The sequence below is a fragment of the Mytilus galloprovincialis genome, chromosome 3, assembly GCF_965363235.1.
Source record: "Mytilus galloprovincialis chromosome 3, xbMytGall1.hap1.1, whole genome shotgun sequence".
NCBI classification, from domain to species: domain Eukaryota; kingdom Metazoa; phylum Mollusca; class Bivalvia; order Mytilida; family Mytilidae; genus Mytilus; species Mytilus galloprovincialis.
Window position 1 is genome coordinate 17,875,200 of NC_134840.1, and position 26,528 is coordinate 17,901,727.

Below are 26,528 nucleotides of genomic sequence, written 5' to 3' on the forward strand. Positions count from 1 at the left end.
TGATTACAATATTAAAAATAAAAATGTTTCTAACTCTCACAAAAATTCCATAGAAATATTCATTATTTATATAATACTAAGCTACATTCATTTTAAACGTTAAACTTAATTCCAATACAAGAATATTGCATATTGTTGTTGGTTTAAGAAAAGAAATATCACCCAAAATAATAGATTCACCCTTGTAACAACTTCCGTTCCAAAAAAGCCATGTGGATGGCGGGTTGAAATGAAAATTTAAACATAGTATAATATCTATTTCAAAATGAAGAAAGTGTCTGCATTTTCTGTTTTTCGTTCACGTAAGGTAATAAAACACGTGTTATGATTACAGTCATTGAATCACAGGAGTTTGAAATCCTATCAATAAGGGGGTAAAAATATACCAAAGTCGACTATCGCAGAATAGAGAAGCTTGTTGAAATTCATCAAAATCAAAGACCTAGTTTATCCTCGCTTTCGACACGTTTAAGCCACACGAGACTTTCGTCCACATGTCGTTTCGGCCACATTACCAGCTCGTCCACAGGTCGTTTCGGCCACACTACCATTTCGTCCACATTACCAGCTCGTCCACAGGTCGATCGTTTCGGCTACACTACCATTTCGTCCACAGGAGACTTTGTCAATACTTATTCATATTGCTTTTTAGTCTAAATAATTATGACGTCTTGGAAGGCTATTTTAAATTTTTGCGTTGACGCCTCAACTTTGAGACCCAATTTAGCCATAAGGTTTTCATTGAAGGCTAAATTTTTTTTGCATACATAAAAATTCTTACCTTTTATGTGTTTGTTTGTGCAAAATATTTCCAATTAATCCCTACAGTAATAATAAAATAAGTTACAGTTCCATCCGAGCCGGGAACTTGTTGACTGCTTTTTTTAAAACGTTTATCTGATTTAATAAAGCAGTAAATTCCCTCTCAAAGTCCAACTGAAAATATGAGTTCAGCGTTATGACGTCGATGTAAGGCGTCAAAGAAAAAAAATATAATAGCCTTTCAAGATGTCATAATTATTTGGACTAATTGCTTTTATTCTGAATAATCAATAATGGTCTTTTTTTTAAAAAGATTAAAAAAAACCAATCGTGTTCCATTTATGAAATTATGTTGCTTTTGAAGCCTTTTTGACCCAAATAAGAAGAATTGTTTCCTAGTAACATCAACCAGTTTGACACTAGTCAGGAAAAGTGGGGCATTTCTTGTTTCCAGGGAACACCCCAGTTTTCTGCTGTTAAAATTTTTTTTTATAGGGACTTCCTTTTTTTTTTCCGCGTTGACCTTGATGACTGTGAGGGCATTCAGATGTATTGCTGCCGCAGAGATTTCTACTAACCTAACTATGTTTTTGAATGGTTACCGATCTATAGACACACAGACATTAATGAGGGAAAAATAACATTCCTAATCGCTTGTTATTAATTCATCTTCAATAAATACTACACGATGTAGATGCGAAAAGATGTCATGGTAAAAGTTTCTCCATCATTCAGTTTTCATCCATTGAGATCCCTGATTATTAGAATAGTAGAATAGAATGAAATATACATGTAACTGTAAGGCCAAAAAAAATATATGTCTGTTTCCTGTTTCCCGACCGACCCTGACTCAAAGCCCCCACCCCTAGATCTTTTTATTCAATTCCAGAAAAAAATCGTTTTTGGTCCGGAAAAATTCGTTTCCGGTCCGATCCAGATCCGTATTTTACTATACCCAAACAATCAAAATGGCTGACAATGTAAATGACATGAGGACCTGCATGGGTTTTTTTTAATATCTGTATCCTTTAAATATTTAGAGCATTTTTCTTTTAATAGCCTTAAAAATAACTCTCATTCTGTAAAATTCTCATGAAAATGACTTTACTATTTAGTCTTTCTGTTACAAGATTATTTATCAATTCTGTACATTGATCATTATTTTATCAGTATTGCATTACAGTTACATTTGTACCTAAGTTACCTTTTTATTTTGCATAGTTATTCTTTATACTTTTGCACCGCATTAAATTATTCTCTATTCCTTATTTTGTTGTTCATTTTCTCTATTCTCTATTTTTAATTGCTATTACATGTGTTCTCTATTCTGTAAACCCCATTCTGACCCTTATAGGTAAACTTCTATTGTATGAATGGGATAAACTGACCTTTCAATTCTCAAGGCTAAATAAGTATTTTATAGGCTAAATACAAACTTACCTGTCAAGGTAGAATTGTAATCTGAGTGATACCGGTGTTACTCAAGTCACCATAAATGATTTTAAGGTACAGGACCCTAACCAAACATGACATTTAACCATCTGCAAATCTGACAGGTAGTTCAAAAATAATAATTTAAAAAAAAAAAAAAAAAAAAAAATCCTGACCTACCGACCCTGATTTTTTTGCCTTGGCAGCAGGAAACAGACATATATTTTTTTTTGGCCTAACTGTGTTCTCTTGATACAACCTTCACTCTGTATTAAACTTCACTACATAATACTAGTCTCATGTACGTCACCCCATGATAATGTATGCCTTTAAAAAACCATTTACTGTGAAAGTATAAAGAATACAAAACTCATAATTAAAGTGCAAAACTACACGACAACGCCGCTGCTGTGTTTATTAAATATGTTACACATGAACATTCAAAAACACATATGTATATATTATACACAACTATATACTTCACACAATATAATACCAAAAAGAAAAACAACCCTCCAGTCCTATCAATCCTATATATCTTATAAATAATTAAAAAAGGGGGGACTAATTGAATAAATTAAAATTTACCAAGTGTTAAATGAGAACCTCTCGCTTTGGCACTGTTGTGCTGAATGACCGAAACCCCAGTTTCGGCGGGAAACTGACCACACGATAGGTACGACACCTATACATCATGAAAAGACAAGAGAAAATAATTTCACTCTAATTCAATACGTTCAAACGTATGAAATTATATTTATACACAAATATTAAGCATAAATAAGCATAAAGCATAAAAGATTTATTTAAAGTCGGTTATACATATGCAGTGGCGGATGCAGAACTTTTCCTAAGGGGGGGCCGCTCCAGTCATGCTTTAGTGATTCCCTATATAATCAACCAAATTTTTCCCACAAAAGGGGGGGGGGCAAGGCCCCCCTGGATCCGCCTATGATATAACAATACAACATTTAATAACCAACCAGAGTATACTGATTTGTATCACTACAATATTATACATGTAGTTATTACTGTGGGATTGACTTCCCAGTCATTTATTCATCTACTAGCACAAACTTGTCTTAGAAAAAAATATATCTGTATATTAACCTCACTTTCAGATATAGAGAAATTTAATCAATTACAGCTGATTAAAGATTACAATTACCCCAAGTCTGTTGTGAACACATTGTTTTCCAATGAAGATCAAAGCATGCTGCTTTTATTACCCTTTTATAAAAATGTAAATATGAATAGGCCCACAAATGTAATTGTAAAAACTGTTCCTCTTTTACATTTAAACAGGAAAAAGGGGACACCCCTAAAGTGAGTTATGAAGAAGAGAAAGGAAACATAAGGAGAGCTTCTAGTACACCAATTATAAAAACTGATGATGGCAAGAGTGCAAAAGGAAAAAAACTTCTGGTAAATATTTGTATTTAAATTATAATTAAACATATGTGTATAGTTTCTTGAAAATTATTAATAAATACAGGTATATGTAAATAGATAAAAGAAGATGTTGTATGAATGCCAATAAGACAACTCTCCATCCAAGTCACAATTTGTAAAAGTAAACCATTATAGATATATCAAAGTATGGTCTTTAACGCAGAGCCTTGGCTCACACTGAACAGCAAGCTATAAAGGGCCCTAAAACTGACTAGTGTTTAACCATTTGAACCAGAAAACAAATGGTCTAATCTATATAAAAACAAGAAACGAGAAACACTTCTGAACCACATTAACAAACGACAATCACTGAACATCAGGTTCCTGACTTAGGACAGGTGCAAACAAATGCAGAGGGTTTAGTTGTTTTATTAGGTACCAACCTTCACCCTTACCTAAAAAAACAGTATAACATCACAACATAGAAAGATACACTATTAAATATCAATTGAAATGGCTAAACTCTCAATCAAAAGACATATATACACAAATTTTCATTGCATAGTTATTAAAGATATCAAATTTTGATGAGCATATCTATTTCAGAAAGTGTTGAAAGGTGGTAGCTTAAGGCAAAGTATGAGAGGTACCCCAAAATCTAGGCCATCAATCCTAAAGATGGTGGAGGATCAAGGTGTAGCAGGGGACTCAGATTCTGTCACCTTGACCAGTGTCAAGTCTAATCCAGATCTGTTGACTGTTACTTCATCATCTGGTATGGTCACTAGAAAAAGATCTCCAAAGACAATAGGTACTTTTAACAAATGTAATAGTACAAAGTTAGTAAATTGAAAGCTAATCAGTGTTCCAGCTAGGCTGTTTTCACAGGGCGGTCTGCCCACCCTGCCGCCCTGTGCCCTTTTAACAGTTTCCAGGGCGCCCTGCCTTTTTTGAAGATCGATTGCATATTATTTTGTTCGTTTTGATATGATCCGCCAATTACTAAATTTTACCTGGCGACATGTTTATGACTTTGTTAACGACCCCAAACAAAACAACGTTTGGCATAATCTGTTGTTACAGCTAATCGGTTTATCGGATGGGTCATTAATGAATTAATTCATTCAAAAAGAATCGGTCAGTCGGCATTTGTCTTTGAAGAAATGTTCATACAACAACTTTGGCACTATTTGCAATGTTTACCGTAGTTTAATGGAGAAAACCTAATTGACAGAGAGTCGAAAAAACCATAATCAACTTGTTAAAAACATCGTTTTACATGTTTTCTGTAAAATAAATAGCAAATTCAGACTTTTTTGTCTTTCAATGCCCTCATTTTTGATACGAAAAATAACAAAATCGAATTTACCATCTTCTACATACTGTTTTTAATCCTTCAAAGAAGGAGCACACACGAATAAAGAAAAATAACTCAATCTTATTTTTCCTAGCATTGAGTTACCTACTTAAGATATTCTTAAATATGTCTACATACTTCTGGCTTTAGAATTTATATGTTTAGGTCTTTTGAAAATATGGGAAAAATTAAAGAGGGTCTTAGTAGCAGGGTTGGAAGGGTGCCTTGGTCATCTTTTTCTGTATTTATTATTAATACAAATTTTCACTGTTCACTATTTCCTAACATGGTATATTTACTGAGCACAGCTGTTCAGTGCTGTATTGCCTTTAAGCACATCAGAGGAAAAAAGGGTCTTTCCTAGGCAAAACTTGTAAAGTGTGACCATAGAAACAGAATGAACCAGGACACCTTTCAAAACATACTGCATATAAAGCTTAAGTTTGCCAAGCAATGCATGCTTTGAAAACTTGTGTGACAAGGTGCTTGACAAGTTTTTCAGCCTAAAAAGTAGAAAGATTGAGTTTTATATGGGCTTATGACGTTGCTCTTGTATATATATAACCAGTGATTTAATGAATAAACACAATGTCTGATTAATATCTTTATTAAAACATGCCCTTTTCATATTATCATATCACACGTTAATGTCCTTTTCCAGGATTGGCACCCTGCCCTTTTGAAATCCTAGCTTTAACACTACTGATTAAATTACATATCAATGATATTCTACATTTATCAGTTTAACATTCTCTAATGACACAGTGACAATCCTAATATTTTAAATCTTTTACAATTACAAATAAGATATCTATAAGATTTATTTTTTTTCATTTTGATTTGTTATTACAATTGAATTTTCCAGTAGTAAGCAGTGCTACCAATGACACACCATCTTTGCCAAAAGTTTCAATCAGTAAGCCAGCTAGAATTGGCCTTCCTCCAAGGAGTCAAAAACCAACAAATGCTGGATCACAAAATTCTCTAAATATTATTAAAACATCTCCTAAATCCAAATCTTCACCAAATCTTGGTGTAGCTGCATTACAAATTGCAAGGCCTTTGAGTACAGAGAAATCTGGGAAAAGACAACGTGAAGATGGAGACTCAGAGCCCAGTAAAAAGAAAAAAACTGGAAAAGAAGACAAGAGTATGGAGGTAAAGTGTTATGTGTAACCTTATTGTACCGCCTAACATATTAAGATTTATTTAAGATAACACCATTTTTGTCGTTTTCTTATACTGTATGCAATAGGTCTACTATATTTGGTGAATGGAATGATTGTAAGGTGTACATGTTTATCTGGCAGGTGTCATCTGACCTTGACCTCACTTAAATGGTTCAATGGTCAAAGTTAAGTTTTTGAGTTTCGGTCTTTTTTTCTAATACTACATGTACTATATGCAATAGGTCAACTATAAATGATTGGAAGTATTTTATAATCTATATGTCAGTCGTGCAGGTTTTATTTGACATTGACCTCATTTTCACAGTTCATTGCTCAGTGTTAAGTGTTTGTGTTTTGGTCTGTGTTTCTTAAGCTATAAGCAATAGGTCAACTATATTTGTTGTATGGAAGAATTTTAAGTTGTACATGCCTGCCTGGCATGGTTCATCTGACCTTGACGTCATGTTCATGATTCAAAGGTCAATTTTTAGTTTTTCTTGGTTTATGTTTAGTTTATGTGACAGTTGTAATAAAGCTTTATATTTAGGACTATCAACATAATATCAATGATTAGTAAAGAAGGCGAGACATTTCAGTGTGTGCACTCTTGTTCTTACAAAGAATTGAAAGTTTAAAGCACTGCGCAAAAAAGACATATACAATTTACTTACAGTCAAATTCATAGGACAGGATCAAGAATACAGGCAATAATAGACAGTTAAACAATAAACTTTGAAATCTCAGTGGTGGACAAAAATTAGACGACAGACAAAAATATGAAAAGACGAACAAATAAGGCAATAGGACTTTGAACTTCAAAACATAACTACAAACAAATCCATAGGACAATAATATAGACAACAGACAAAAAGATGAATAATAAACAGGCAAAACCATATGACAAGTTCAATACAGCAGATAAGACTACACAGTTAGGCAACAGACAATCAAAACCATTGGGCCATTTTAACACCAGTCATAAACTTAGATTATAACAACAAACAATCAAATCTGTTCGACATGTATTTAAACAACAACAACTAATACATTCAGGAAGGTCAACACACCAGTCAAAACCTTCACTTTAATCACTGACCAGGTTCCTGACAAAGAACTAAAATTGAGAATGGAAATGGGGGATGTGTCAAAGAGACAACAACCCGACCATAGAACAGACAAGAGCAGAAGGTCATCAACAGGTCTTCAATGCAGCGAGAAATTCCTGCACCAGGAGGCGTCCTTCAGCTGGCCCCTAAACAAATATATATACTAGTTCAGTGAAACCCAATAATCTAGGATTATTCAGTGCTTGATCAACCCCTTTTTTTCTTGATCAGTAGAATAACATTTGGTACAGCAAAAATTACTACAACAATAGGAACTATCTTTTTAAACAAACATATCAAGAAAAAAAGAGTTGCAGTACTTTTGAGTACAGTGCTTTTGAGTACAACTATATACTAATACTTAATAGTACTGTACGAAATAATTCTTGTAGACTCTGAAAGCCAAATCAAAATACTGATAATGATGATTTATATAAATCATGTCTTCTCTGTTTCTAAGGATATAGAACAAGTGATGAGCTTTACTGACGAGAACAACACAGGAGTATGGGACCATAACTTACCTTACATGTTCAACAGTACAGAGGAAGCCAAGAAAATATTTGAGTGTCTTATTCACCCCATAAAACCTGAAAAATTCTTCAAGTATGTATACAACTAGTATTGTAGTCTTGTTTAATCAAATACTGTAAATTCAGAAATTATTGCAAAAGATGTGACAGGATTATAATCGCAATAATTCAAACTCGAATTTTAAAATTTATTTTGTATGAAATCAACAGGATCTCCACAATATCGCAAAAATGAAAATCTCATTTTAGCCCAAAATGACAAAATCACAATAATAAATGCTGGCAATAGTTTCTGAATTTATAGTAGAAGATTTTCAGTTTGCATCCAGAGTGGAAAAGGTCATACATATTAAGCAAAATTTCATTCACAACAGATATCCATATTTGTCAAACTTTTTCATGGAAAAGAATTGTTTTGATGCATGTTGCTTCACACCACTATAAAAATAAGGTGTTTAGCCATACATAAATATAATTGAAATCTGTATTTCATACAAAAATTATATACTTGATACACTCCTTTTATTAAAACAAATGTATTTATATATTTCAGAGAGCTTTGGGAGAGGAAACCTTTGTTAGTTAGAAGACATTTAGAGAATTATAATGATGGATGGTTTAGTACTACTGAATTAGATAAAATTTTAAGACAGGTATATTGATGATTGTTGTTTAACACCTATTTCAGCACACTTAGTTTATAGCATATCCACAATAGGCCTTCTTTTACCTTAAAGGTCCCCATACTTTAGAGTAAGAGTTCATTCATTGTTATGGTTAGGCTATGAGATGTTTTAGGCTAGGGTTAGTTTTTATGGTTACAGCTAGTGTTAGGTATAGGTATGGGTTAGGGTAAAGTTTGGGGTTTAAGATAGTTTAGTATAGCTCTAAATGGGTTGGGACCCCTAAAGTAAAAAAAAGCTGAGAACCACCACCCTACAGCATGGTAAACCGACAATCCTAGTCAATTAAGATCAAGAGTTGAATGCACCTGATCAAAATGGGAATAGAATTCACACAACCTCAGTGTTGACAGACAAGTCATAACTATAGACGAACTGCTTAGCCAACCTTGCCACTTAGCCAACCACTTAGATTTAGAATATCACATAATTAAAAAATTGAAAATAACTGTTACATGAGTTTTTAGCTCACCTGACCTGAAAGGTCAAGTGAGCTTTTCTCATCACTTGGCGTCCGTCGTCCGTCGTCCGTAAACTTTTACAAAAATCTTCTCCTCTGAAACTACTGTGCCAAATTCTACCAAACTTGGCCACAATCATCCTTGGGGTATCTAGTTTAAAAAATGTGTGGCGTGACCCGTCAAACCAACCAAGATGGCCGCCATGGCTAAAAATAGAACATAGGGGTAAAATGCAGTTTTTGGCTTATAACTCAAAACCCAAAGCATTTAGAGCAAATCTGACATGGGGTAAAATTGTTTATCAGGTCAAGATCTATCTGCCCTGAAATTTTCAGATGAATCTGACAACCGGTTGTTGGGTTGCTGCCCCTGAATTGGTAATTTTAGGGCAATTTTGCTGTTTTTGGTTATTATCTTGAATATTATTATAGATAGAGATAAACTGTAAACAGCAATAATGTTCAGCAAAGTAAGATCTACAAATAAGTCAACATATTTAAAATGGTCAGTTGACCCCTTTAGGAGTTATTGGCCTTTATAGTCAATTTTTAACCATTTTTCGTAAATCTTAGTAATCTTTTACAAAAATCTTCTCCTCTGAAACTACCATGCCAAACTAAACCAAACTTGGCCACAATCATCATTGGGATATCTAGTTTAAAAAATGTGTGGCGTGACCCGGCCAACCAACCAAGATGGCCGCCATGGCTAAAAATAGAACATAGGGGTAAAATGCAGTTTTTGGCTTATAACTCAAAAACCAAAGCATTTAGAGCAAATCTGACGGGGGTAAAATTGTTTATCAGGTCAAGATCTATCTGCCCTGAAATTTTCAGATGAATCGGACAACCCATTGTCGGGTTGCTGCCCCAGAATTGGTAATTTTAGGAAAATTTTGCTGTTTTTGGTTATTATCTTGAATATTATTATAGATAGAGATAAACTGTAACAGCAATAATGTTCAGCAAGGTAAGACCTACAAATAAGTCAACATGACCAAAATTGTCAGTTGACCCCTTAAGGAGTTATTGCCCTTTATAGTAAATTTTTAACAACTTTTCGTCATTTTTTGTAACTTTTCTAAAAATCTTCTTCTCCAAAACTACTTTGCCAAATTTAACCAATCTTGGCCACAATTATCATTGTGGTTTATAGTTTAAAAAATGTGTCCGATGACCCAGCCTACTAAACAAAATGGCCGACATGGCTAAAATTAGAACATAGTGGTAAAATGCAGTTTTTGCTTTATATCTTTGAAACTAAGACATTTAGGGCAAATCTTTCAACATTTAAATGTCCATCAGAATAAGACATATCCCCTCACAAATTTTGAGTTGAATCGGACAACCGGTTGTTGGGTTGCTGCCCTAAAATTTGTGATTTTAAGGATATTTTGCAGTTTTTGATTATTATCTTGAATACTATTATAGATAGAGATAAACTGTAAACAGCAATAATGTTCAGCAAAGTAAGATCTACAAATAAGTCAGCATGATCAAAATTGTTAGAGGACCCCTTAAGGAGTTATTGCCCTTTATAGTCAATATTGAACAACTTTTCGTCATTTTTGTAACTTGTATAAAAATCTTTTCTAAAACGACTTGTCCAAATTTAACCAAACTTCGCTACAATCATAATACATTGTACTAGGGTATCTATTTAAAAAAAAAGTGTCTAATGACCCCGCCTACCAACGAAGATGGCCGACATCAGTAAACACATTAACAGGTGAGCGACACAGGCTCTTGAGAGCCTCTAGTTTAATATGCCTGTCAAAATTTTGACGGGATGTATTATGGTATACAAATGTCCGCCTGTCCAGCGTAAACATGTCGCTCTGTAATTTAAGAACAACTTATCCAAATTTCATGAGACTTAATATAGTTGTTTCTCATGAGGGTTAAATGATCTGTATACTTTTTGGGGAAAATAAAACTTTTTGAGTTATGGGACTTTGTATTTAAAACAGGGGTGGTGTTTTTTTCACATGTTGCGCCGTATCCCAAAAACGATGTATGATTTTTAATTAAAACTTTAGACACTTCTTAGTTATATTAATCTTAAGTTGTGTATACTTTTTGGTAATGATTAAAAAAAAAATTTGAGTTATTGAATATTTTGTAAAAAAGGGGAGTTTTTTTTTCCATGTCGCACCGTATCTCAAAAAGGATTAATGATTATAACCAAAAATTTTACACACTTCTTTGTTATATTAATCTAAAGATCTATATACTTTTTGGTTTATTTTAGAGATATTGAGTTCTTTGTGTAAAAAAAAGGGGGCGTTCACATGTCGCGCCATATCTCAAAAGCAATTAATGATTATTGCTTTTAAAAAACTTTGCGCACTTCTTTGTTATATTAATCTTAATATCTTTATACTTTTTGGTTTTGATTCAAAATTTTATTTTAGAGTTACTGAGTTTTTTGTTATAAAAGGTTTTTTTTCACATGTTGCACTGTATCTCAGAAACTATTGATGATTATTGCATAAACCTTACACACAAGACAAAAGGCGTATCATGGGCTCATGGCGCAGCTTTTTATTTTCATTGCAATAGGGATTAGTTCTGATAATTGATTAATGGTTATTTTACAAATATAAAATCACACATAGATCAATGTTTAAATGCTACATAACAAAGCATAAAACTCTTTCTAAAACACAATCTCTTTACAGCCAATTGCATTGAGTGTGTAGGTAAAGGTAAATATCTTTTGTTAGCTTGCTTGCTAGCTGAACCATGAAGTCATTATTAGACCATGGTTTATTAGTAGCCTATTCCTACAGACAAATAGATTGTTATCTGTTGGACTAGTCTACTATTAAGGGAGGGTAGTTTTTAATAATGACTTCACGGTTCAGCTAGCAAGCAAGCTAACCAAAGATATTACCTTTATCCACAACTGAATGCAATCGGCTGGAATTTATGTCCTAAGAATGTACCAACATCTTATCAATAGCATTTTGATGACAATGCATTATTATATTTTTCAGGAGAATATTCACTTTGGTGTGAATTTAGATGTGACCACATTCACTGATGGAAAACGAGAAACTCACAATCCTGCAGGACGAGCCCATGCTCCTGTTGTATGGGATTTTTATCAGGTAACTGAAATTTGAAACTTAGGACACATGCTCTTAAGAATGTGATGCCAAATTAGGACAATCAGATTCCATGGTTCATAATGAGCTATAGATGATGTATAGAGAGTGTGATGAATAGTACCCTATGGACAAATATTCTTTTTAACAGATACCATTAAACCAACAAAAATTGAATTAAATTGCCCCAAAAATTCTGTTTGATATTTTCTGGAATAGCCTTAAGATTTATGCCATATGTGTGCCTCCTATAGATTTCTATCAAGTAACATTGAATTAGCAGAAGCTAGTGTCCATAAGTCCTCCTCCCCAAAATAAAGAACAACAAAAAACAATTTACTTGTTTACTTCTCCTGTATTTTTTTTTTTTTATATATATATTTTAAATAGACTATATAGGAAAATTTTCATGACTTTAACAGGGCTTAACCAAAAAACTCTGAATTTTTAATGATGCTTTAGGAAAACTGTCATTAAAAAATATGTGTTTGGCAGAAAACAGACCTATTTATTTTTAGTCTTTATACAGTATGAACAGTTATATGTTATTATTATTATTGTATAATTTTATAGATAATTAAAAACTTTATTTTACAGAATGGTTGCTCAGTTAGAATGTTAAACCCTCAAACATATTCCAGAAATGTTTGGAAATTATTATCAGTTTTACAAGAATATTTTGGGTGCTGTTGTGGAGCCAATGTGTAAGTCCTTACATTTATCTGGTATTTTGTGACAGAACTTTGCCGTTATATTTTTCTAAAGTGAGGAAGTATGTAAGGAATTATAATAAATGTTTTTTGTATAATTGACCTGAAATTAAATTTCAAAAAGCTTATTGTTTGCCATGTTAACATTTGCATTATATTTTACTTCCTTATTATAAATAATAAAACTATGTATCATAAGATTTAGTATATAAGAATAAGATGTGGTATGAATGCCAATGAGTCAACTCTCCACAAGAGACCAAACGACACAAAGATAAACAACTATAGCTCATTGTAGGGCCTTCAACAATGAGTTAAACCCATACTGCATTGTCAGCAATAAAAGGCCCAAAAATGGCAAATGTAAAACAATTCAAACAATAAAACAACAGCCTTAAACAATGTTAAAAGTAAAACAAATATGATAAACAACAAAAAACAACAACCATTGAATTACAGGGTCCTGACTAAGGACATGCACAAACAACCACTGAATTACAGGGTCCTGACTAAGGACATGCACAAACAGAATGTGGTGGGGTAAAACTAGTTTGAAAGTGCACCACAAGTGGTGTAACAGTTCAACATAAGAACAAACTATCAAAATCAGTTGAAAAGGTCTAAACTCATCAGATTGATACCCTTACAAAAAATCATTTTGGAATTGGTAGAGTACTCACAGTTACTGACAGCTAGTTCAAAGCCAATAAAAGCTAATAAAAAAAACCTGTTCATCTAAGACTTATATATTTATTTTATATAATAATAATTTTTGCTTTAGGTATTTGACACCACCTGGAACACAAGGCTTTGCTCCACATTATGATGATATAGAAGCATTTATTCTACAATTAGAAGGCAAAAAATACTGGCGATTGTATAGCCCTAGGTTGGTATTGTAATACATTACAGACAATTATTCAGTGTTTTGCTTTCCCTAGTAGTGGGTTAGTTTAATTTAAACATATTTATTTATAGTTGATTGGGAAACAAGTTTTGCAACTTATATTAATCCCTTTCCACTTTGCGGTGCGAGTTCTGCCTTGTAGCAGCATTAGCCTACTCTTTTTCAAAATCTGCAAGGGTGTCTTTTAGGTGCAAGAGATATGGCTCTCTCTTCACACAGGTCAGCAATTTATCGTCCCCTTCCGAGTAGTGGGTAAAACCATAGCTACTTGAATTAAACATTAAATCTCCTAATAAGAGCCTCAGTATATCTTAATGGGAGAATAGATATTGGAACATTTTGAAATCTTGAAAAACAAGTTATGATATAAGTCTCAGTCATAAAAAATGTATTACTTGATTGAATCTATGAATGATATGTTAAATAAGATTGAATGTGTTTATTTTCCAGGTCTGATGCAGAGACATTGCCAAGAATATCCAGTGGTATGTATTTATTGAATTCATTTAACAATTACATATATAAAATATGCATTTAACACTTTCAGTATGAATTTACTTTTCCTTTCTTGTGCACTAATTTTTATGTTCCATTTTTGGCAGTATGTTTTCTGGTCTGTTCGTCCATCTGTCTGTCCCGTTTCAGATTAAAGTTTTTGGTCAAGGTAGTTTTTGATGAAGTTGAAGTCCAATCAACTAGAAACTTAGGACACATGTTCCTTATGATATAATCTTTCTAATTTTAATGCCAAATTAGAGTTTTTACCCCAATTTCATGGTCCACTGAACATAGAAAATGAAAGTGTGAGTGGGGCATCCATGTACTATGGACACATTCTTGTTTTTAATACTTTTGCCTTAGTGGTTGTAAATTAAAACTTTGCTGTAAGAAAAAGAATTTGGTATAATTATAATATTGTATAATTTCAGGTAACTTTTCTGAGGATGATATAGGAGAACCTATATTGGATGTTGTACTAGAACCTGGTGATCTGTTATACTTTCCAAGGGGAGTAATCCATCAGGTAGGTACTGGAACCTGGTGATCTGTTATACTTTCCAAGGGGAGTAATCCATTAGGTAGGTACTGGAACCTGGTGATCTGTTATACTTTCCAAGGGGAGTAATCCATTAGGTAAGTACTGGAACCTGGTGATCTTTTATACTTTTCAAGGGGAGTAATCCATTAAGTGTTCTGGAACCTGGTGATCTGTTATACTTCCCAAGGGGAGTAATCCCTCAGGTAGGTACTGGAATCTGGTGATCTGTTTAACTTCCCTAGGGGAGTAATCCATCAGGTAGGTACTGGAACCTGGTGATCTGTTTTACTTTCCAAGGGAAGTAATCCATCAGGTAGGTACTGGAACCTGGTGATCTGTTTTACTTTCCATGGGGAGTAATTCATCAGGTAGGTACTGGAACCTGGTGATCTGTTTTACTTTCCAAGGGGAGTAATTCATCAGGTAGGTACTGGAACCTGGTGATCTGTTTTACTTTCCAAGGGAAGTAATCCATCAGGTAGGTACTGGAACCTGGTGATCTGTTTTACTTTCCATGGGGAGTAATTCATCAGGTAGGTACTGGAACCTGGTGATCTGTTTTACTTTCCAAGGGAAGTAATCCATCAGGTATGTACTGGAACCTGGTGATCTGTTTTACTTTCCATGGGGAGTAATTCATCAGGTAGGTACTGGAACCTGGAGTGATCTGTTTTACTTTCCAAGGGAAGTAATCCATCAGGTATGTACTGGAACCTGGTGATCTGTTTTACTTTCCATGGGGAGTAATTCATCAGGTAGGTACTGGAACCTGGTGATCTGTTTTACTTTCCATGGGGAGTAATTCATCAGGTAGGTACTGGAACCTGGTGATCTGTTTTACTTTCCAAGGGAAGTAATCCATCAGGTATGTACTGGAACCTGGTGATCTGTTTTACTTTCCATGGGGAGTAATTCATCAGGTAGGTACTGGAACCTGGAGTGATCTGTTTTACTTTCCAAGGGAAGTAATCCATCAGGTAGGTACTGGAACCTGGTGTGATCTGTTTTACTTTCCAAGGGAAGTAATCCATCAGGTAGGTACTGGAACCTGGTGATCTGTTTTACTTTCCAAGGGAAGTAATCCGTCAGGTAGGTACTGGAACCTGGTGATCTGTTTTACTTTCCATGGGTAGTAATTCATCAGGTAGGTACTAGAACTTGGTGAATTGTTATACTTCCCAAGGGAAGTAATTCAGTACACAATATCAAAATTGCATTTTAACATAATTAACATGCTGTTAAAAAATAAATTTAATATTACAGTTATGAGAAATTACACAGTATCTGTCATTTCATATTTGTTGTACCTCTCTATCCATTGATTGAGGGTCATATTAAAAGTCTTTATCCATTTGAATGCCTGTTACACTTTGTAAGCATTACTCTTGAAGAAAAAGAATTGAGAAATAATATTACATAAAACTGAATATAGATGACCCTCCTTTTTATTTTCACAGGGTAAAGCTTTAGAAGATACACATTCATTGCATATTACTGTTTCCTGTTTCCAGAAAAATACCTGGGGAGATCTTATGGAAAAGGTAAAATTTATTTTTCATTTGACATTAATAATTTCTTTAAAATTTGTTCAAAGTTGTAGAATTAAGGAATCTATATTTTACAGTATAAGAAGCAAGTTATAATAGATCAATTTTTAGTTGTGCTATGAATAAGTTACCCTGGTTTTCCCAATGGTTTCTTGTTGTAATGTAATAACATAAAAGCATTTTGATCTACAGTAAAAGGCATTTGACGCCCATTATCACTGAACAAGTACATATTTTTTGTTTAGGGGCTAGCTGAAGCACAGCTGAGGGTGTAGGATTTTCTTGCTGTATTGAAGATCCATTGGTGGCCTTCAACTATTTTCTGCTCTTTGGTTGGGTTGTTGTCTACTTGACACATTCCCCATTTTCATTCTCAATTTTATGAATTTGAAGATAGTCTATAGTATAGGTAATTTGTATATCTGTTTTAGTTTTATTTGTTGCATTTCAGTTAACCCCTGTTAAACTGTTATGTATTGTGTTTCAGGTAACCCCTGTTAAACTGTTATGTATTGTGTTTCAGGTAACCCCTGTTAAACTGTTATGTATTGTGTTTCAGGTAACGCCTGTTAAACTGTTATGTATTGTGTTTCAGGTAACCCCTGTTAAACTGTTATGTAGTGTGTTTCAGGTAACCCCTGCTAAACTGTCATGTATTGTGTTTCAGGTAACCCCTGTTAAACTGTTATGTATTGTGTTTCAGGTAACCCCTGTTAAACTGTTATGTATTGTGTTTCAGGTAACCCCTGTTAAACTGTTATGTATTGTGTTTCAGGTAACCCCTGTTAAACTGTTATGTATTGTGTTTCAGGTAACGCCTGTTAAACTGTTATGTAGTGTGTTTCAGGTAACCCCTGCTAAACTGTCATGTATTGTGTTTCAGGTAACCCCTGTTAAACTGTTATGTATTGTGTTTCAGGTAACCCCTGTTAAACTGTTATGTATTGTGTTTCAGGTAACCCCTGTTAAACTGTTATGTATTGTGTTTCAGGTAACCCCTGTTAAACTGTTATGTATTGTGTTTCAGGTAACGCCTGTTAAACTGTTATGTATTGTGTTTCAGGTAACCCCTGTTAAACTGTTACGTATTGTGTTTCAGGTAACGCCTGTTAAACTGTTACGTATTGTGTTTCAGGTAACGCCTGTTAAACTGTTACGTATTGTGTTTCAGGTAACGCCGGTTAAACTGTTACGTATTGTGTTTCAGGTAACGCCGGTTAAACTGTTACGTATTGTGTTTCAGGTAACGCCGGTTAAACTGTTACGTATTGTGTTTCAGGTAACGCCGGTTAAACTGTTACGTATTGTGTTTCAGGTAACGCCGGTTAAACTGTTACGTATTGTGTTTCAGGTAACGCCGGTTAAACTGTTACGTATTGTGTTTCAGGTAACGCCGGTTAAACTGTTACGTATTGTGTTTCAGGTAACGCCTGTTAAACTGTTACGTATTGTGTTTCAGGTAACCCCTGTTAAACTGTTACGTAATGTGTTTCAGGTAACCCCTGTTAAACTGTCATGTATTGTGTTTCAGGTAACCCCTGTTAAACTGTTATGTATTGTGTTTCAGGTAACCCCTGTTAAACTGTTATGTATTGTGTTTCAGGTAACCCCTGTTAAACTGTTATGTAGTGTGTTTCAGGTAACGCCTGTTAAACTGTTATGTAGTGTGTTTCAGGTAACGCCTGTTAAACTGTAAACTGTTATGTATTATGTTTCAGGTAACGCCTGTTTAACTGTTATGTATTGTGTTTCAGGTAACGCCTGTTAAACTGTTATGTATTGTGTTTCAGGTAACGCCTGTTCAACTGTTATGTATTGTGTTTCAGGTAACCCCTGTTAAACTGTTACGTATTGTGTTTCAGGTAACGCCGGTTAAACTGTTACGTATTGTGTTTCAGGTAACGCCGGTTAAACTGTTACGTATTGTGTTTCAGGTAACGCCGGTTAAACTGTTACGTATTGTGTTTCAGGTAACGCCGGTTAAACTGTTACGTATTGTGTTTCAGGTAACGCCTGTTAAACTGTTACGTATTGTGTTTCAGGTAACCCCTGTTAAACTGTTACGTAATGTGTTTCAGGTAACCCCTGTTAAACTGTCATGTATTGTGTTTCAGGTAACCCCTGTTAAACTGTTATGTATTGTGTTTCAGGTAACCCCTGTTAAACTGTTATGTATTGTGTTTCAGGTAACCCCTGTTAAACTGTTATGTATTGTGTTTCAGGTAATGCCTGTTAAACTGTTATGTATTGGTAACCCCTGTTAAACTGTCATGTATTGTGTTTCAGGTAACCCCTGTTAAACTGTTATGTATTGTGTTTCAGGCAACGCCTGTTAAACTGTTATGTATTGTGTTTCAGGTAACCCCTGTTAAACTGTTATGTATTGTGTTTCAGGCAACGCCTGTTAAACTGTTATGTATTGTGTTTCAGTTAACCCCTGTTAAACTGTTATGTAGTGTGTTTCAGGTAACGCCTGTTAAACTGTTATGTAGTGTGTTTCAGGTAACGCCTGTTAAACTGTTATGTATTGTGTTTCAGGTAACCCCTGTTAAACTGTTATGTATTGTGTTTCAGGTAACGCCTGTTAAACTGTTATGTATTGTGTTTCAGGTAACCCCTGTTAAACTGTTATGTATTGTGTTTCAGGTAACCCCTGTTAAACTGTTATGTATTGTGTTTCAGTTAACGCCTGTTTAAATATTACTTATTGCATTTCAGTTAATGCCTGTTTAAATATTACTTATTGCATTTCAGTTAATGCCAAGAGCCTTACAAGTTGCCATTGAAGAGGATGTGGACTTTAGAAAGGGTCTTCCAAGAGATTACATGGATGTCATGGGAATAGCTAATTCTGATATAGTAAGTGATCACTTGTTTGGTATTGTAAGGTGCAGATCACATACAAGTTTTTTTGAGATTTACATACTTTTGACCTTTGTCTTATGGCCTTTGTAAATATCACTGATCTTGTTTTTGTAGCTTTTGCAGATTTTGTTTTAATTGAATAATGATGTACTAATTACAGTAACATATCACAATTTTTTCTCTGGTTGACAAACTTATGTTTTTAGTCATAACAGATAACGTAAGAACTTTGTTTAAAGTGACTTAGTTTTTAGCTCACCTGGCCCAAAGGGCCAAGTGAGCTTTTCCCCATCACTTTGCGTCCGTCGTCGTCCGTCGTCGTTAACTTTTACAAAAATCTTCTCCTCTGAAACTACTGGGCCAAATTGAACCAAACTTGGCCACAATCATCATTGGGGTATCTAGTTTAAAAAATGTGTGGCGTGACCTGGTCAACCAACCAAGATGGCCACCACGGCTAAAAATAGAACATAGGGGTAAAATGCAGTTTTTGGCTTATAACTCAAAAACCAAAGCATTTAGAGGAAATCTGACATGGGGTAAATATGTTTATCAGGTCAAGATCTATCTGCCCTGAAATTTTCAGATGAATCGGTCAACCCGTTGTTGGGTTGCTGCCCCTGAATTGGTCATTTTGAGGAAATTTTGCTGTTTTTGTCGAGCCTGCAACTTTTGTTGCAGAAAGCTCGACATAGGGATAGTGATCCGGCGGCGGCGGCGGCGGCTACGGCGGCTACGGCGGCGGTGTTAGCTCACTTCTTAAAAGCTTTATATTTCAGAAGGTGGAAGACCTAGATGCTTCATACTTTGTATATAGATGCTTCATGTTACGAAGTTTCCGTCAGTCACATGTCCAATGTCCTTGACCTCATTTTCATGGTTCAGTGACCACTTGAAAAAAAAGTTAAAATTTTTTGTAATGTTGAATTCTCTCTTATTATAAGTAATAGGATAACTATATTTGGTATGTGCGTACCTTGCAAGGTCCTCATGTCTGTCAGACAGTTTTCACTTGACCTCGACCTCATTTCATGGATCAGTGATCAAGGTTAAGTTTTGGTGGTCAAGTCCATATCTCAGATACTATAAGCAATAGGGCTAGTATATTCGGTGTATGGAAGGACTGGAAGGTGTACATGTCCAACTGGCAGGTGTCATCTGACCTTGACCTCATTTTCATGGTTCAGTGGTTATAGTTAAATTTTTGTGTTTTGGTCTGTTTTTCTCATACTATATCCAATAGGTATACTATATTTGTTGTATGGAATGATGCTAAGGTGAACATGTCTAGCGGGCAGATGTCGTGTGACCTTGACCTCATTTTCATGGTTCAGCGGTCAAAGTTAAGTTTTTGAGTTTTGGTCTTTTTATCTAATACTGTATGCCATAGGTCAACTATATTTGGTGTATGGAAATATTTTATGATCTTTATGTCAGTCGCGCAGGTTTTATTTTACCGTGACCTCATTTTCACGGTTCATTGCACAGTGTTAAGTTTTTGTGTTTTGGTCTATTTTTCTTAAACTATAAGTAATGGGTCAACTATATATGTTGTATAGAAGCATTGTTAGCTGTACATGTCTGCCTGGCATGGTTCATCTGACCTTGACCTCATTTTCAAGGTTCATTGGTCTTTTTTCAGTTATCTTGGTTAATGTTAAGTTTATGAGACAGTTGTAATAAAACTAAGCTTTATACTTAGCACTATCAACATAATATCAATGATTTGTATAGAAGGCGAGACATTTCAGCGTGTGCACTCTTGTTGGTTATTATCTTGAATATTATTATAGATAGAGATAAACTGTAAACAGCAATAATGTTCGGCAAAGTTAGATTTACAAGTAAGTCAACATGACCGAAATGGTCAGTTGACCCCTTTAGGAGTTATTGCCCTTTATAGTCAATTTTTAACCATTTTTCATAAATCTAAGTAATCTTTTACAAAAATCTTCTCCTCTGAAACTACTGGGCCAAATTAATCCAAACTTGGCCACAATCATCTTTGGGGTATCTAGTTTAAAAAATGTGTGGCGTGACCCGGTCAACCAACCAAGATGGCCGCCACGGCTAAAAATAGAACATAGGGGTAAAATGCAGTTTTTGGCTTATAACTCAAAAACCAAAACATTTAGAGGAAATCTGACATGGAGTAAAAATGTTTATCAGGTCAAGATCTATCTGCCCTGAAATTTTCAGATGAATCGGTCAACCTGTTGTTGGATTGCTGCCCCTGAATTGGTAATTTTGAGGAAATTTTGCCGTTTTTGGTTATTATCTTGAATATTATTATAGATAGAGATAAACTGTAAACAGCAATAATGTTCAGTAAAGTAAGATTTACAAATAAGTCAACATGACCGAAATGGTCAGTTGACCCCTTTAGGAGTTATTGCCCTTTATAGTCAATTTTTAACCATTTTTCGTAAATCTTAGTTATCTTTTACAAAAATCTTCTCCTCTGAAACTACTGGGCCAAATTAATTCAAACTTGGCCATAATCATCTTTGAGGTTCCTTGTTTGAAAAATGTGTCCGATGACCTGGCCATCCAACCAAGATGGCCACCACGGATAAAAATAGAACAGGGGTAAAATGTAGTTTTTTGCTTATAACTCTGAAACCAAATCATTTAGAGGAAATCTGACAAGGAGTTAAATTGTTAATCAAGTCAATATATATCTGCCCTGAAATATTCAAATGAATTGGACAATCGGTTGTTGGGTTGCTGCCCTCCAATTGGTAATTTTTAAAGAAATTTTGCTGTTTTTGGTTATTATCTTGAATACTATTATAGATAGCGATAAACTGTAAACAGCGATAATGTTCATCAAAGTAAGATCTACAAATAAGTCCACATGACCTAAATGGTCAATTGACCCCTTAAGGAGTTATTGCCCTTTATAGTCAATTTTTAACAATTTTCATTAATTTGGTAAATTTATGTAAATTTTTACCAAATATTTTTCTCTGTTACTAATGGGCAAAGTTCATTATAGATATAATTGTAAGAAGCAAGAATGTTCAGTAAAGTAAGAACTTCAAACACATCACCATCACCAAAATACAATTTTGTCATGAATCCATTTGTGTCCTTTGTTTAATATGCACATATACCAAGGTGAGCGACACAGGCTCTTTAGAGCCTCTAGTTTACTAGATTACCAACCTTAGACCTTAGAAAAATAATGGTTGTAATGTTAGACCTTAAAAGTAGATATGGATAATATTCTTTGCAAAATGATTTGTCATCTATACAATGAGTCTACAAGTTATTCCAGATAAGAAGTACTGATACAATTATTCTCTATAAATGTATTATCTTTTCTGCATTAACTTTTGATATATTTTTCAGGATAATCCCCAAAGAAAGGTATTTTTACGTAAGATTCAGCAGTTGATGACAAAATTGATCAGTTACGCACCAGTGGACTCAGCTTGTGATCAGCTATCTAAACATTACATACATGATAGCTTACCACCTGTACTGTCTGAAGGTATTAAAGTTTACTATATAGACTTTGGACAATCTATATATTTATTTTATTGACTCTTTTCATTAGTCAGTGTAAGATCTGTAGCTACATAAATGTTTTTCAGGTTTCAGTTTATATGTGTACAGCCAAAAATTCTTATCTTCCTGGAGGCAGTTCTCTTTGAGACAACATGTTCTGCCTTGGGCGCAGAGAGTTAAACCATATATATGTAGATCATTTATTCAATAAAAACATTCAATGTGTCAGGAGCTGACAGATCATGAAGCCACATACATTTGGTGAAAAGCTACAATATAAAAAAATAAAAACTCATAACTAACATGTAAACTACCAACTGTAGTTATAAAATACCAAAATCTATGATTGAAAACACTCATATCAATGGAAAAATACAATTCACAAAAACAGGGGGGATAATGTACTAAACTGACTTGACTAGAGTTGTACAAAAATTGCTGTCTTCATAAAATTACATATGACTTCGAAATATACCAAATAATACTGTTTTCGGATACAAATAAAACATTACAAAGTTCACACATGAATATTTACACAAGTGTCATCGTTCGTAGAATGTACGCTGTTTCTATATATGCTTTCTCATGACTTATACCCCAAATCACTTAATAATAGCTTTAACTAGAATATATGGGACATAATGGCATTATTACTTACATCGTAATTCACCAAGGGACAAGGAGAATGATAGTATTCTGCGTGATTTCGTACAAAAATTTATCAGGCCATGCTGCAGGAAGTGTAAAAACAATGAGTAAAACAAAAACAAAGTCGGATTAACCACAATTATCAAAAAATGCAAGTTGCGTATAAAGAGGGATAACTCTATTGATATTCTTGGCATTACACAACATAAAACATTTTTAAACATTGGTGGACCAGAATTGGATTAACTCTGCATTCATGTTGAAATTCAGTTGATATCCTGAAAAACTTTATCCAAGAGGGAAATCTGTCATAGTTTTTCAATAAAATCGTTTTTTACTTTCAGCTGAAAAATCTTGTAGTGTCCATGGTGATGGAGAACGATGGGAGAAAAGTAAGAATTGTGTTGTTGGTACAGCTGAAATGGAACCTGATACACAGATCAAAATTATTCGTAAAGGAGTTCTTAGGTATTATTTTTTTTAAGTTAGGTGGAATGTAATTTACTATGAAGAAGCCAAAAAAAATTAGATCTGCTACTATACAAATTGTACTAAATAGTTAGTCTGTAATAGTATTTTACTCTTCAAAAGTTAAGAAGTATACTTATTTGTAAAGTCTGGAAAAACATAACCTTTGTATCAATTGAAATTCGATTTTGGAACAAAATTTTTGTGATGATAAATTCTCTGTATGATACTTCTCTGTCATCTGATGAGTATATTTGTATGAAATATACTGTATACATATAAGTTATGCCTATTAATATACCAAAGAACCATGAACCCTTTCTTAATCTGACAGAAATAGGAGTCTTTTATACAACTGCCAGGTAATCAATATAATATATAAACTTTAAGTTTTGGCCTTTTTTTCAAAATTGTCTGAACTTTGAAAATGGTTTAATATCGTTTCCAGGTTACTAACAGAGGATGATGATGTGAGGATTTATCATTCACTTGACAATTCTCGTCTCTACCATGGATCTGATCCACAATATATAGAAATATCTGCAGAGGTAAGTTAAAAAAGAAGTATAAGAGCAAATACCTATCTACATTACTAGTGACAAACCTATAGTTAGCCATCTGATATTTGGAATCACTTTATTTACATAGTTTTAATATTTAAAACTGTCACAGTTTGTAACAATACTAATCATTTTACCATTATCATAACTTCTTTTAAAACTTTGGACTTCTTTCCCCCAAATCATCCATAAGAGATATACTATTATAATTATATCTGATATCTCAACAAACCATTGTTGAAGATAAACTGGGAATGGTGTCTATTCATGAATAGAATGTTGAAGGATACTAATAAAAAGATAACAGAAATAAAAATAGTGCATATGTGATGGACTGTAAATTATCACCTAAACTGAATTTCCTTAAGGAAGCTGATATTTGTAAGCACCACATAGCAGGATATATAAAAAAGAAGATGTGGTATGATTGCCAATAGGACAACTCTTCACAAGAGACTAAATGACACAGAAACTAACAGCTATAGGTCACTGTACAGCCTTCAACAATGAGCAAACCCCAATTCAAACGAGGCTGGGCATGGAGTACTTCAATTACTCCTATCTTGAGTATGTCTCTGTTGAAAGTATCCCTATACATATTTGTTATATTTTTCAGGCTGGACCTGCAGTAGAGTACCTCCTCCACTCCTATCCTGAGTATGTTGCTGTTGACAGTCTTCCTTTAGGAACATTGGATGAAAAAGTAAGATTTCATTAGAAAAAATTGTGAGAGAAGGTTGGAATGGTGGCATTTGTTTGTAGACATAACTGTAAGCATACTTTCTCGCTACATTGAAGACCCATTGGTGGCCTTCGGCTGTTGTCTTCTCTATGGTCGGGTTGTTGTCGCTTTGACATATTCCCCATTTCCTTTCTCAATTTTATTTATCAAAATGAAATGGTGCCTCAGTGACAGTGTGGTTAATATACTTTTTCTACTGTATCCCCATCCTGTCAACACTGACTTAAGTTCTAACCCCTGCACATGGCATTCAACTCCAATCCTAATTAATTAGGATTTTCATTTTGCTGCTGAATGTTAATGGTTCTCCCTGGGCTCTCTAGCTTCCTCCACCAACAAAAGCTGACTACCACCATATAGTCAATTGGGCTGAAAGTGACAATGAACACCAACAATCAATCAATCACAAGGCAAATTAATGTTTATTGATCCTGTTGACTTTTAAGCTCAACTGGTCAATTGGAGAAGTTTACTATTTTTACAATTTTAGGTGTCACATAACTGATCTTATCAAATGTCCTTTAGTATAATTTTAATATTGCATTTAATTTATTTAATTACTATTTTCTCCATTTTCATTTTGCAGATTGCCATAGCATCAATTTTATATGACCATGGATTACTGCTGACTAGTGAACCTTTAGATCCAATTGATGATGAGGAAAGCTCCGGTGAACCTGACAATTGCTGATTATAAAAGAAAGATCATGACTTAAATGGCCATCTGACTGGAATCTCTTCAGGGCTTGATGTTGGGAAAGGAAATTATACTATCAGAAAACCCTCCCCACAGCTTGTCCTTAGAAAAGGCAATAATACTACCAGTTAACCCAGATTTCATGTAGCCATGTGATGCAACAAAAGATTTACGTTTTGAATGAAATATTGGTACTGTTAGTACTGCAGTCTGGTTTCAGGAAGAAATCAAAGCATTAGAGAAGCAGCTTTTTATTTTTGCTTTATTGAGTTTTTTAAATGCATGCTGAAGAGCTTTATATATTTTTTGCCAAAGAATAGGTGAAAACAAACAAATGTAGTGACAATATTGTTTTGTTTTAGTTATCTTTGAAGAAGAAGATTCCTTTTATATTTTGCAAAACGTGTATATAAGGAGTTGATTTTTTTTTATTAATGTCAGTACAATAAACTTTATTTAAAAATTGATATAGGTAACAAAAAATCATTTTGTATACACTTCTTGTCCTGAATGTGCCCAACCATTTTAGATAAATCAGTAAACAAAGAGAAAAAGTGATACATTAAAAACAAAATTATCCCAACATGCATGCCAGGATGTTTTAAACCTAATTTTTTAGTAGAATATGTATAAACAGATATTGTTTAAAATTTTATTCAGAATTTTTAACCGGATTTTTGTGACAAAAATGTCGGTTATTGATTTGGGGATGCTCGGCGGGCGGCCGGGCGGCCGGGCGGGCGGGCGGCAATCAAATGTTGTCCGTGCATTAACTCATGAACCGTTTGGCCAAAGCTTTTAAAATTTTAATATGTTGTTACTGACAACT

The 26,528-nt window shown here is 34.1% G+C and overlaps 1 protein-coding gene across 1 annotated transcript; it reads left to right on the plus strand.

The window, feature by feature from the left end:
- Window positions 1-189: 189 nt before the first annotated feature.
- On the plus strand, window positions 190-26,170 carry LOC143067304 (ribosomal oxygenase 1-like). Its single transcript, XM_076240443.1, has 18 exons — window positions 190-307; window positions 3,499-3,618; window positions 4,192-4,396; window positions 5,808-6,100; window positions 7,678-7,823; window positions 8,304-8,403; window positions 11,893-12,006; window positions 12,601-12,707; window positions 13,495-13,602; window positions 14,071-14,105; window positions 14,550-14,644; window positions 16,117-16,200; window positions 18,961-19,065; window positions 22,426-22,567; window positions 23,577-23,700; window positions 24,149-24,248; window positions 24,877-24,963; window positions 25,589-26,170. The coding sequence occupies exons 1-18, from the start codon at window positions 266-268 to the stop codon at window positions 25,691-25,693; spliced, it is 2,112 nt and encodes a 703-aa protein (XP_076096558.1). The 5' UTR covers window positions 190-265; the 3' UTR covers window positions 25,694-26,170.
- The last annotated feature ends 358 nt before the right edge of the window (window positions 26,171-26,528 follow it).